Genomic DNA, 13,010 nt, shown 5'->3' on the forward strand with positions numbered 1-13,010 from the left:
TTCTAAAATCCCCTGGGTTGAGAGTTTTTGGTTTTCTAGTCAAACTATAAACAATCGGGTAGTTTTGATAAAGCGGGGGTTGCTGTGTTCAATCAAATCAACTCAGACAGACCAAACTGGGAGGTGGATAGTTGCGCATTTGGACCTTGAGGGCACGGATTTAATCTGTGCCTCTTTCTATGGCCCAAATGTGGACGATTCGTCCTATATCTCTACACTTTATTTAAAGTTAATTTTGGAGAATCCGCCAATGATTGTGGGGGGGATTTTAATGTCCTCCTAGATCCCCTTAGGGATAGGTCAAATCAAAGTCACTACACAGGAGCACCTCGTATTCGGCGTACAATGAAGAACCTGATCTATGACCTGGATTTGGTAGATGTCTAAAGCTGGGAAGGACCCTCTGAAAGCAGACTCCTATCGTCCAATCTCCCTGCTAAATTCCGACTATAAAATCTTCATGGGTATATTAGCAGGGAGACTAGCCAAATTGGCCCCTGGACTGGTCAATTTTGACCAAAAGGGATTCATCAACGGACGTTATATACAGGAACAAACGCAGCTACTCATTGGCAATATTGATCTTGCCACAGTAAGAGCAGAACCCTTGGCTGTGATCGCTTTAGATGACGCCAAGGCATTCGATAGGGTTTGCTGGTCTTATCTTTGGGAGTTACCGGAAGCAATGGGCTTTGGGCCCATCTTTATCCATACCTTGAGACAATGCTACCAGGGAGCCTCAGCGAAAATCCTGATAAATGGGTCGCTTACTCCTAGTTTCCAGATTCAGGTGGGAACTATACCAGCGATCCAGCAGTAACAATACCAAGGGTTGAGTCCCTCCTGGGGGAGTTTGGTTTAATTTCGGGATATCTAGACAACTCCTCCAAGATAGAGGTAATTTGCTGGAATATTGAGCAGTGGAGGGGGCAGACCAGTACGGAATTTAAATATCTCGACATTACTATAGTTAGAGAGTTGGATAAGATAGCCCCTTTGAACTTGAAAAAAGTTACTAAGGAATTAGATCATCTATTTGCAAGGTGGAATAATCTCCCCCTAACTATGGGGCCTATTATGATGGCGGTCGGACCTGCGTCCGTCCGCCACCCCGAGGTGGAGAGACCGTCCGCAGGGGCAGCGGCGGTCCCTTCGTCGGAATTAGGTTGTGACCGCCACCCTGGCGGTCACATCCTGTATATTTAACATTGCGGCGGGTGCTGCTTGAAGCAGCACCCGCCGTAAGGTTAAAAATGCATGCTTTACATGTGCATGCACAAAGCGGCAGGCACCGCGCGGTGCCTGTCGCTTTGTGCATGCACATGCAAGGGGGGTACCATAGGTACCCCCATGTGCAGCCCTCACCCCCCCCCTTCACCCTGGGGGCCCGCAACGGGCCCCCAAAGGAAAGACCGTATGCCTTTCCACGGCGGCAATGCCACCGTGGAAAGGCATGGGACCGCGGGCATCATAATATGGCTGGCGGTGTCTCGCAGACACCGCCACCATATGTATGCACTATTTCCGCCGGTCGCGAAGGCAACCGGCGGAAAAGCGGCGAACGGTCTTGCCGTCCGCCGCGGACCCCCCAGCCATCCTAATGTGGCGGTTTTTTTTTTCAGTCACCGCAACGGTGAATCCGCATCCTCCGGGCTGGCGGTGGCTTCCTCTGGCCCGGAGGATGCGGATTCACCGCAATCCTAATCGGCCCCTAAATTTGGTAAGGTAAACCTAGTCAAGATGACTATCCTCCCTGAGTTGACTTATATCTTCAATGCCGTCCCCCTGACATTTCCCCAGCAGGCTATTATGAAAATACAGAGTAAGGTCGGGAGTTTTGTTTGGGGAGACAAAGGAGTGAGGTTGTCATGGAAGAAACTGAGGCGGGGGTTGGTCAAGGGTGGGACAGCTCTTCCAGACATCAGCTGGTACCTGGTAGCGTTTCAATTTAAAGCCACCCGGATGCTTTAGGCAAACCCTGTGGCTTCAGCATGGGGGGCACTGCTTAGTGAGCTGGTTAAGAATGTAGAGGGGGATTGCACAGAAGGATTTCTTTATAAATCTGGGTCCCCGAAGTTTTTAAAAAAAAGTGCGCTTGAAGGTCCTGAAAGTTCAAAGTAAGGAACAGGTGTGGCATAGGTTACTATTCGGACCACACCCCTGTTTGGGACTCCCTGGGGACTCCCCTGTGTCTTAAATACGGACTGGCTGTACTTATCAAGAGAGCTGGAGTCTCTATTTGGTCAGATCTGGGGGATGCAAATGGTATCCACCAGTGGGAGATACTGAAAGCTAGGGTAGGCCCTGGCATATCTAAATTTAAATTATTACAATTAAAATCTTGGTTTGAGGTGGAGTGCGGGGGAATAAGGGGAGATTGGGATACAGAGCTTCTTCTTAGATCACCACAACTGCTAAGGAAAGAAGTCTCAATTTGGTATAGAAAATTGGTTGACGCAGATGACAAGAACATCCCAACACAGGCTTCTGCATGGAATAAATCTCCCTTTGAGTCCACAATAGGGGACCTCTTAGAACCTTCTTTAAAACGTCTTTATAAATTTACAAAATCAGCGAGTTTAAAGAAGAATCATTTTTTTGTGACCAATCGAATATACTACACCCCAGCTGAATTAGCCAAATTTGCCCCAACCCCTGAGCCAAAGTGTCACAGATGTATTGCCCCTAAAGCTAACGACATTCATATTTTTTTGGAGTGCCCGGCTTTGGGATCGTTTTGAAAAGGGATTGGGAAGTTTTTATGCAGGATCTTTGATTTGAATATTGTGGTCAACGGGTCTTTAGTTTTGTTTGCCGATGATTGCTCTTCAACAAAGGACCTGGCAGTGCGGGATAGAGGATTATTATTATGTCTTATCCTGCTGGCACGTAGAGAAATCTGTTTGAAATGTAAAGACCCAAGCCCCCCCAAGAACTGAAGATTGGCTTAAATCAGCATTTGCGATGACTAGCCTTGATCTTGCGGGCTCTAGCAGTACTCTGACTAACCTCTGGCAACCCCTTATCAACATTGGCCAAGATCTAAGACTGTTTTGGTAATTGACAATGAAGGTACCCGGTCCTATGATTACACCTTAACTCCAGTGTAAGGAGTTGGTCGGGAGACCTAAGCAAGTGCAGTTGGCCAGAGGACGCCCAGGATCACCACAACGGCTGTAACACTTTGCAATATGCTTATAGGTGAGATGAGGTATAATTAACTATTTAAAAAAACAAAAACAAAAAAGATATCAACTTTACATACTAGTAAAGTACAATAATGTCAACCTCAATTGTGGATCAAAATTTTGACATTACAAATGTAAGTTTATAAATAAAATGTATAGCAACTAAAAAAAAAATAGAAAAAGTAAAACAATATAATCATTTATAAAAATATATTACATAAAAATATTAACATTAATTTTCATAAATAACTACAGAATGATTAAATGCATTTTAAAATGTAACTATGCATTTAATTACATTACGCTAAATATATTAAATCTAAAACATCTCAGGAATTAATAATATATAATAAAACAATAGAAACGTACATACATTCAAGTCTATTAAAACAAAATATATAATACATTTTTTTAAATAACTTACTAAAATAACTGCCAAACCCTAAAATACAAGAAAACATCAAAAATGTAAACGGAATACAGTTTAAAACTAGGGCTGGGCGTAGTTTGTGTAGCGCCACTACGCAGAATTTTGGTAAAAATGTGTGGAAAACGAGGGCACGTCCTGAGGGTCCGTGTGCCCAGGACAGGGGTCCCTCGTGCCTGGTCAGACTCCCTGATCTCCCCGGCCTAGTTGGGTTGGAAAGCAGGGACCGGCCCCGGTGGCCTGGATTTGGGAGCCCCCGTCCTACGGCCTGCCAAGAGTCCATCTGCCCAGGACAAGGATCCCTGGTGCAGAGCCCCGGAAACCTGCAAGACTCCCAGGCAGCTCCCAGAACTGGTTCTAACTAGAGTATGGAAGAAGGGCACCAAACGTGCCCTTCAAAGCAGTCTTGTGGTGCTGGCAAGCGCCCCCAACCCATCCCAACCCAACCCAGCCCAATACACTAAGCCCTGTCTGGGAGATGGCCACACCTCCCTGTGACTGGAAGCCTATTGTTCTTTCTTCCCCCTGCCGGGCTCAGCTCAGCAGCAGGAGGGCAGAATCGTGTCTGGTATCGGCAGTAGCACTAGTTTGCTGGCAGCCCCTGGAAGGCTGTTACCGGTAGTACTGGGAGCTTCACTTGTGCATGGAATCTTGCCTCCAACACCGGTAATCGTGTTGGGGTATGATTCCAACATGTTTGATGCCAAACATGCCCAGGTTCCGGTACAGCCAGTATATAGTTAGCCATCGTGTAATGATGCATGGCCACTATATGTATCAAAATGGCTGACCTCACTTACAATGCCTGGATAATCGACTCCAGGCTTTGCAGGGGGTGCCCTGCTCATGCAGGGCACCCTCACACTTATAACACAGCACCCTGCCTTCAGTATTGAAAGGCCTGCCTTAGGGGTGAATTAAGTGTACTGACGTCAGATATAAGGAAAACGTATATCTGTCGTCAGTGGTGCTAGTGGCAGACCTGTAGTCACTGTTTGAGTGGTCTCTCATGGGTGGCATAATACATGCTGCAGCCCATGGGAGACCGCTGGTGTACCTATGCCCTCGGTACCATAGTACCATATACTAAGGCCTTACAAGGGAACACCAGTAGCCAATTGTGGAGGTACCAAAGTACTTACAATGACCAATTTAGGGAGGATGCACAGTGGCTGGTGTCCTGATTAACAGGACACTACCCAGACTAGTCAAAAAACACATACTGACACCAACAAAAGGTAGGGGTAACCATGAAAGCAGATCCTACTTTCCTACACACCTCATATTAGAAATTAAATTATGAGCATAAGCATTACATCTGTTTTCCAATCATGCGGCTACTTCGAGGGGGGATCTTCTATGATATCAGCTGGGCAGGGTTCTGCACCTGAGCATGCACAATGTATAGCCTCATGCATGGAGATTGAGTGGTGGCAATTGACAGCATTCGGTCTACTTGTTGAGGTTGGGGATATTATACCTGGTTTACAGCACCCTTCAACAAAATCCATTTACGCATGGTGCTGGAAAAAAATTCTGGTCTGGTGTGGAGCCTGTAACAAAGATCCGTGGCGATCCAGTACAGACTTGTAGTGGGCACCATTAAAGGTTACTTATCAGTCTTTTTATGTTTGCCTTACCAGCTGCCCTTGTTCAACTCAACTTTTGTGATGAGGTTGCTAAAAGGTTTAACGCAAATTACCCCTAAACCCTTTGTGTTGCCACAATAGGATCGCAATTTGGCCCTTACTTTCCACATGTGTACTCTCTTTGAGACGATGCACAGCTGCTCCTTACGCCTTCTGATTCAGAAAACTGTTTTAATTGTCACAATGACTTCAGCTCATCGAATGAGTGTGCTTCAAGCTCTCTTGGTTCAGCTATCCCACTCCTCCTTTTCCCCAGACAAACTGGTGTTGAGGACCAGGACGTTCTTTTTGCCACATGATGTGACTCCTTTTCACGTTAGGCAATCTACTATCTCACTCTCAGCGTTCTTTGCGCCACCTTATGGCTTCAAAGATCAGAAGAGACTCCATTGGCTAAAACCCAAAAGAGCTGTGAACTTTTACATCAATGGCACCAAAGACCATCAAGTAGACGATCAGATTTTTGTGGGGTTTTCGGAGGTAAACAAGGCAAGGACGTGCCCAAAATTACTTAGTCAATGTGGATAGTCCTGTATCAAGATCTGCTACACGTTGGCCAAGAAACCGCCTCACAGGGGTTGAGAACTCATGCCACTAGAGACAAGGTTGCAACAAGTGTTTTGGCACGTGGAATGCATAAACGCGACATTTGCCAGGCTGCAACTTGGGCGTCCATACACACATTAGTGAAGCACCACTGCCTTGACAGCGAGGTCTGACAGGGATGGCATTTCGCAAGTTTGGGCTTGCTGGAATTTTTGGTCAAACCCCATTCCACAAACACTCATTCTTGGGAGGGACTGCTTTAATATCTGTTCAGAAGGTGGAGAATCTGTGTTTAAATTATTTATCAGAATAACATGTCACTTTTGATAATGCTCTTTCTGCTGGATACTGTATCTAATCGCAGATTCCTCAGTGCCTTACCACCTCCTGTTATTTAAAGTGCTATCTTTTTACCCCATCGAAAAAGTTCCTAAGTTAGAGATCTGCACACTGGTACTCTGATTGCTTTAGGACTCCGTCTCCGAAGGTGCAGACAGAGTCAAGAAAGAAAGAGACCTCAGCACACAGGGGTGGCACTTATATGCATCTCTGTTCGTTACTACCTGACTGAATAAAGTCAACACGGTGACGCACAGCACCACCTACCGGCATGTGGGAGCACTGCTGTGTGAAAGGTTTCTGGATCCAGTCTGACCCCTGGGGATATTCTGAAGGTGAAGAATCTGCTGTTAGATGAAGTATCCTCCAGAAAGAGCCTTCCCAAACGTAAGTTATTTGTTCTTTAGTGCAAGCATTGGTGATTTAAAGTGAATCAGTGATCAGCCGAGGATAATGTGAAGCTCACAAAGAGGCTAACAGCCCAGCAGTATAAACCTTACAAGTTTAAGTAGACTTTGGGGCTCTGCGTGACACATGAATTACTTTTGGTAGTAACTTGCTCTTCTACCTAATTTATGCTGTCAAGGGACCATGAATTCGTTGATACTGAGGATTTTGTATTAGTATTTGCTGCTGTTGGTGTTGAATTGCCACTTATAGTACAAATGCTTTTACGTGCACAAAACAAACATCACCAGTAGTAAAAATGTACCACCAGGGATAAAGAAAGTCACCTTCTATATATTTTTTTAATTTTATGGGCAGGGATAGTGCAGCTTGATTTTTTGAGGGATATGATATGTGATTCTGTAATTAGGATTCCCAGAGGCATCTTGCTTTAATATATTCATTTTTTTATTATTTGTTTTACACAGAGTTTTATATAGCGTGACCTTGACCCGAATCGGGTCTCAGAGCGCTTTACATAGCGCCAGTTGCATTACATGAGGACACATAATCACAGGATGTTCAGCGCCATTGCCGAGACTCAAACCCAGTTCCCCAGATTCGAGGTCGACCGCCCTAGCCGTTAGGCCAACTCATCTCCCCCTCCCTTTACCACTACACTGTTTCAGTTAGTGTAACAAGCAGTATCTGAAAGAAACACGTTAGTGTTAGATTCCTTACCTTAGAATATCCCCAGGCGTCAGACTGGATCCGGAAAGGTTTCTCTAGCAGTACCTCTGCGTGTCAGTAGGTGCCGCTGTGCGGCTTTGCGTCTGTCGCTGGCGTCGTATGCACCTATATGACGTCACGGAGAATACTTAGGCGCCACCCATGCACGCTGACATCAGCTAATCTTCTCACTGAGGTGCTCCAGGCGGCGTCTACTTCGTTGGAGCCCCTGCTGCCATATAATGACACCCTCACTGACGTCTTAGTGGGCACTTGGTCGCGGCCAGCCACAGGGGCCCCTGTGGATAAGAACTTCGCCAGGCGTCATCGCCCAGCGCCGGGTGACCCTGACTTTCTGACCACTCATCCTACACCCGAGAGCCTGGTCATCCAAGCTTTGACGTCCCAGAGTGCCTTCCCCACGGCTCTGCCAGATAAGGACTCTAAGAAGCTGGAGCAGTTCGTCAAGCGGTTGTTCTCTTCAGCCAGCTTAGGGCTGCGGTCGGTGAACATCGCATGCCTATTGGGCCGCTATTCCCGCGCAGTGTGCAATACAGTTGCACAGGTGTTGCCTTAGTGTCCTGAAGAGATACAAGCTGTGCTGTCCCAAGCTGTTGCCGAGGGTAAAGATGCGGCTAAGTTCGCCATTCGGTGTGGTTTGGACACCGCAGACTCACTAGGTAGAACTATTTCTACGACTGTGGTGCTTCGTCGCCACGCCTAGTTGAGATCTACTGGCTTCTCGCCAGATGTCCAAAGCTCACTCACGGACATGCTTTTTGATGGCATTCAACTGTTTGGCGTTTTAAGGACTCGCGGGCCACGGCCAAGTCCTAAGGTCTTTCCACGAAAAGCCCAGCCACTCCTGGTTTTCGTTCCTTTCATGGCCACGGAAGGGCCGCCCAGGCACGTTCCTTCAGCAAGCCTGTGCAGAACCAGCCTCAGCGCAGCCGTGGATGCGGTTTCCGCAGGGGCGGGTCTGGGAATCAGCGTGGGGGTCAGTCCACCTCTGCTTCTACCTCCAAACCTACCTAATCCGAGCTTTGGGTGCACCCCACACCAGTGGGTGGCAGGATACGCCATCACCTCCCCCACTGGCACGCTATCACATCAGGCAAGTGGGTGTTGCAGATGATCCACAATGGTTACTCCCTTCCCTTTCAGTCTATCCCCCCAGCCATGCCACCTCAGTACCGCTGCATGTTGGGATAAAATTTGTCACTTCTCCAGCAGGAAGTCATGGCCCTCTTGGCCAAGGGGGCCATTGAGTGCGTTCCTGGACCAGAAGTAGGGAGTGGTTGTTATTCCCACTACTTTCTGGTACCCAAAAAGGACAAAGGGGGTCTGCATCCCATCTTGGACCTCCGGAACGTCAACCGCTTCTTCCGGAAGGAGCAGTTGAAGATGTTGACTCTGGCTCAGGTCTTGTCTGCTCTCGAATCAGGAGACTGGGTGGTAGCATTATACTTGCAGGGTGCCTATTTTCATGTCCCTGTCCTGCCGGCCCACCGGCGTTACCTACGGTTCATGGTAGGCCACAAGCACTTTCAGTTTACCGTCCTCCCCTTTGGCCTTACCAGCGCCGCTCGGGTGTTAACAAAAGTGATGGCGGTGGTCGCAGCTCATCTGCGCACATCGGGGGTCTGTCTTCCCCTATCTAGACGACTGGTTGTTTAAGGCGGGCTCGCCCCAAACGGTCGTCTCGCACCTCCAGACTACGGCCGACCTCTTGCATTTGCTGGGGTTTTCCATCAATGTGCCGAAGTTGCACCTGAGTCCCTCTCAGAAGCTCCACTTCATCGGAGCGGTTCTGGATTCGGCGCAGTTTCGGATCTATCCTCCCGAACCATGGATCCGGGATATTCAGGCTATGATTCCGATCTTTCAGCCTCTCTCCCGGTTTTCAATCAGATTGACCCTCCGGCTCCTGGGCCTGATGGCCTCCTGCATCCTGCTGATACATCATGCCAGGTGGCATATGCAGGCTCTGCAGTGGGACCTAAAGTTCCAGTGGTTACAGCATCAGGGCAACCTGTCCGACCACGTCCAGATCTCGGAGGGCACTGCACAACACTTACAGTGGTGGCTCACGAACAACGATTGGGTCCATGGCCGATCCCTCTCCCTTTCCCAACCGGAGCTCACAGTGGTGACGGATGCGTCCCTCCTGGGATGGGGTGGCCACATGGGAGAGGCGGAGATCGGGGGCCTCTGGTCTCCGGTGGCGTTCCGGCTCCATATCAACATTCTGGTGCTGCGGGCGATCCAACTTGCTCTGAAAGCCTTGCTTCCCTCTGTCCGGGGACAGGTGTTCACAGACAACACCACCGCCATGTAGTATTGCAACAAACAGGACGGGTGGGGTCATGGACTCTATGTCTGGAGGCGCTGCGCCTCTGGACATGACTGGAACATCGGGGCATGTCTCTGGTGGTTCAACACCTGGCAGGCTCCCTGAACGCCAGGGCGGACGAACTCAGCCGCAGATGCATGTTGGAACACATATGGCATCTGACCTCGGACGTGGTGCAAGGTCTCTTTCTGCAGTGGAGAGAGCCTTGGTTAGATCTATTCACTACCAAAGAGAATGTGCAATGTCATCAATTCTGTGTGTTGGAATTTCTAAGGTGGCACTCGCTTGGTGAAGCTTTTCGTCGCGAGTGGAGTTGCGGTCTGTTGTACACCTTTCCGCCTATACCACCTCTGCCCAGAGTGCTGAAGAAGATCAGGCGCGACGGGCCCAAGTCATTTTTGTGGCTCCGGATTGGGCAAGTGGAGTATGGTATCCCGAGCTACTCATTCTGGCAATCTGTCCTCCAGTCCGACTGCCTCTTCGGGAGGCTCTTTTGTCGCAGCAGGGGACGGTCCTTCACCCGAGCCTGTCCAGCCTCCACCTCCACACGTGGAGATTGAGCGGCGACAGTTGACAGCTTTTGACCTTCCTGCCAAAGTCTGTGATGTTATCTTGGCAGCCAGGCGTCCCTCTACTAAGACGGAATACGCCTGCAGGTCGAAGAAATTTGAGGCATGGTGCACAGCGAAGGCTGTTGATCCCCTTTCTGCCCTTCTTTCAGAAGTTCTTCTGTTCCTCCTTTCTCTGGCCCAGCAGGGCTCTGCTCTGGGCACTATCAAGGGCTATCTCTCGGCCATTTCCGCCTTTTAAGGCTTCCAGATAAGCCTTCTCTTTTCAAGTCCCCTGTTAGTCTTTTCTTGAAAGGCATTACACACACGTTCCCTCCGTTCCCCTTTATAATGCCTCAGTGGGACTTGAATCTTGTGTTGACTTATTAGATGTGCGCTCCCTTTGAGCCGCTCACAACTGTCCTTTACGTCTTCTGACCTTAAAGACTGCTTTCCTGGTTGCTATCACCTCTGCTAGAAAAGTGAGTGAGCTCCAGGCTCTTTCTTTTAAACCTACTTTCGTTTCTGTTCATCTGGTCAAGGTGGTGTTAAGGACCCACCCTTCTTTTCTGCCCAAGGTTGTCACGTCCTTCCACATCGGGCAGACCATCACTTTGCCCACCTTCTTTCCGCCTCCTTCGAAAGAGGAAGAGAGGCTTCACCGTCTGGACTCAAAACGTGCGCTGTCGTTCTATCTTATTTGCACACAACATTTCCAGGTGGATGATCAACTCTTTGTTGGTTATGTGGGCGCCAAGAAACGTTGGGCTCTGCCCAAATGAACCATCTCTCAGTGGGTTGTTGTGTGTATTAAAGCGTGTTACTTCCTGGCTAAAAAGGAGCCTCCTGTGGGATTGCGTGCCCATTCTACCCGAGCGACTGCAGCCACTACTGCTAAGGGACGGGGAGCCCCTTTGCAGGATATATGTTAGACAGCTACGTGGTCCTCGCTGCATACCTTTACCAAGCATTATTGGCTTGACAACCAAGTCCTGAGAGACCTCTTCTTTGGCCGTTCTGTTCTCAGGGATTTTCTGGTGTGATGTTAGTTCGCAGACCCACCACCGGGGTTGGTATTGCTGGGTATCTTTTCTAAGGTAAGGAATCTAACACTAACGTGTTTCTTTCAGATGAACAAGTTATTTACCTTCGGTAACGATATATCTGTAAGAAACATTAGTTAGTGTTAGATTCCTTACCGCCCCACCCATCCTCCCCGTTCTGCGAACTGATTTCTAGGGTTAAGGTCATCCCTTTTAGGGAACTAGTTTTATGCACCAGTGGTCAGTGTCTTGCATGGATCTGCGTTCCTGACGCGGAAAGTCATGTACAGAACTGACGTCAGCATGCATGGGTGGCGCCTAAGTAGTCTCTGTGACGTCATCTCGGCGCATAAGATGCCAGCAACGGATGCAGAGCCGCACAACGCCACCTACTGACGCGCAGAGGTAATGCTAGCAAAAACTTTCTGGAACCAGTCTGACGCCTGGGGATATTCTAAGGTAAGGAATCCAACACTAACTAATGTTTCTTACAGATATATTGTTACCGAAGGTAAGTAACTTGTTAGTATTGCTGCTAAAGTTAATGAGTAACTGCAGGGACTTCAAGTCGATAGTAACCATGTGCAAACTTTGAAAAATGCACAAAACTGCATTTTTCATAGTGCTATGTAGCGCCCACATGCCCCTAGTGCATGTGTGCATTTTACATGTACACATTCATTTTTTAGGGGGTGGTTCAGCGGGGCCTCAGGCCCCCGAGCACCCTTGGCTTTGCATTCGCTAATTTGCGATTGCCTGTTAAGTAATCACAAATTAGCATATGCAAAACCATTCGCACCTATGGGCCTTTTGGCGCATAGGATCAAATGGAGTAATATTACCTCATTGCAATTCGATATTGACCGAATCGTTATTAGGGAATATGAAGGGATTGCTAAATCTTTGTCAATTCCTTACATACTTAGCATTTTTCGATTACCAATTAGAGATTCGGTAAAAATCGCTATTTGGTAATCACGAAATGCTATTTTGATGTGGGCCTTAGAGACCACTTTCATCCTGTTCCAGTTGGGAGAGGGAACTGAGGAGAACATTCATTAGTAAAGTCTGTCGCCCCTGCTGCCAAACCTACGGAAGAATGTGCGCAGCGATTGATGTTGATGCGCTTTAAACTTCTTCTTTTTAGCTCATGTCCTGTTGTTCTTTCTTAGAACCATTGTGGAGCCCAGGCCTCAAGACGAAGCTGAATTCCTGTATGAAGAACAGCCTGAGCTGCTGCGATACAGGAGTCCTGCACTGTCAGTAGAACTGGTGTCCAGCTGGTACTGGAGCAGGGCGGAGGAGATTGAACATTACTCTAGGCAGGTAAGAAAGATGAGTACCTTCACATGTGTTGTGTGTACATGAACATGATAATGTATGTAAAAAATAATGCGGACAGCGGCTCCTGTAAGCATTTGAGACATTTGTTTTAGAGTAAATAATGTATATTTGAATACTGTATTTTGAAGTTAACGGTCGATCGTAAAACTCCTTATCTAACCAGCAGTTTTATTTATTTATTTATTGAGTTTTGTATAGCGCAAATTTGACCCGGAGGTATCCTAGCGCTTCGCAGCATTTGCTCATCAGAAACTACATGAAAAACCCACCTGGTGGTTTGAATCTTTGCAATGATAGATATCTTCAGCTTTAACACATCTATTTAAAAATGTGTTAATGCTGTTGATATCATTGCAAAGAGGAACCATCAGGTGTGTTTTGAAATTGCTGCTTAGATAAGCAGTTTTTGCTGGTTTTGCATTATGTGTTTTAATAACTTTTTCTTTATTGGAATATA

At 47.7% G+C, this 13,010-nt stretch overlaps 1 protein-coding gene across 3 annotated transcripts in view; it reads left to right on the forward strand.

Annotated features, from left to right (window-relative positions):
* NBAS (NBAS subunit of NRZ tethering complex) overlaps window positions 1-13,010 on the forward strand; it is a 2,361,081-nt gene that overhangs the window by 628,187 nt on the left and 1,719,884 nt on the right. For all 3 annotated transcript variants that reach the window (XM_078647778.1, XM_078647779.1, XM_078647780.1), the window contains exon 23: window positions 12,382-12,535. In XM_078647778.1, coding sequence (XP_078503904.1) covers window positions 12,382-12,535 — 154 coding nt within the window. The remainder of the gene's footprint in view (window positions 1-12,381; window positions 12,536-13,010) is intronic.

Source organism: Lissotriton helveticus, chromosome 6, assembly GCF_964261635.1.
Source record: "Lissotriton helveticus chromosome 6, aLisHel1.1, whole genome shotgun sequence".
Taxonomy (NCBI): domain Eukaryota; kingdom Metazoa; phylum Chordata; class Amphibia; order Caudata; family Salamandridae; genus Lissotriton; species Lissotriton helveticus.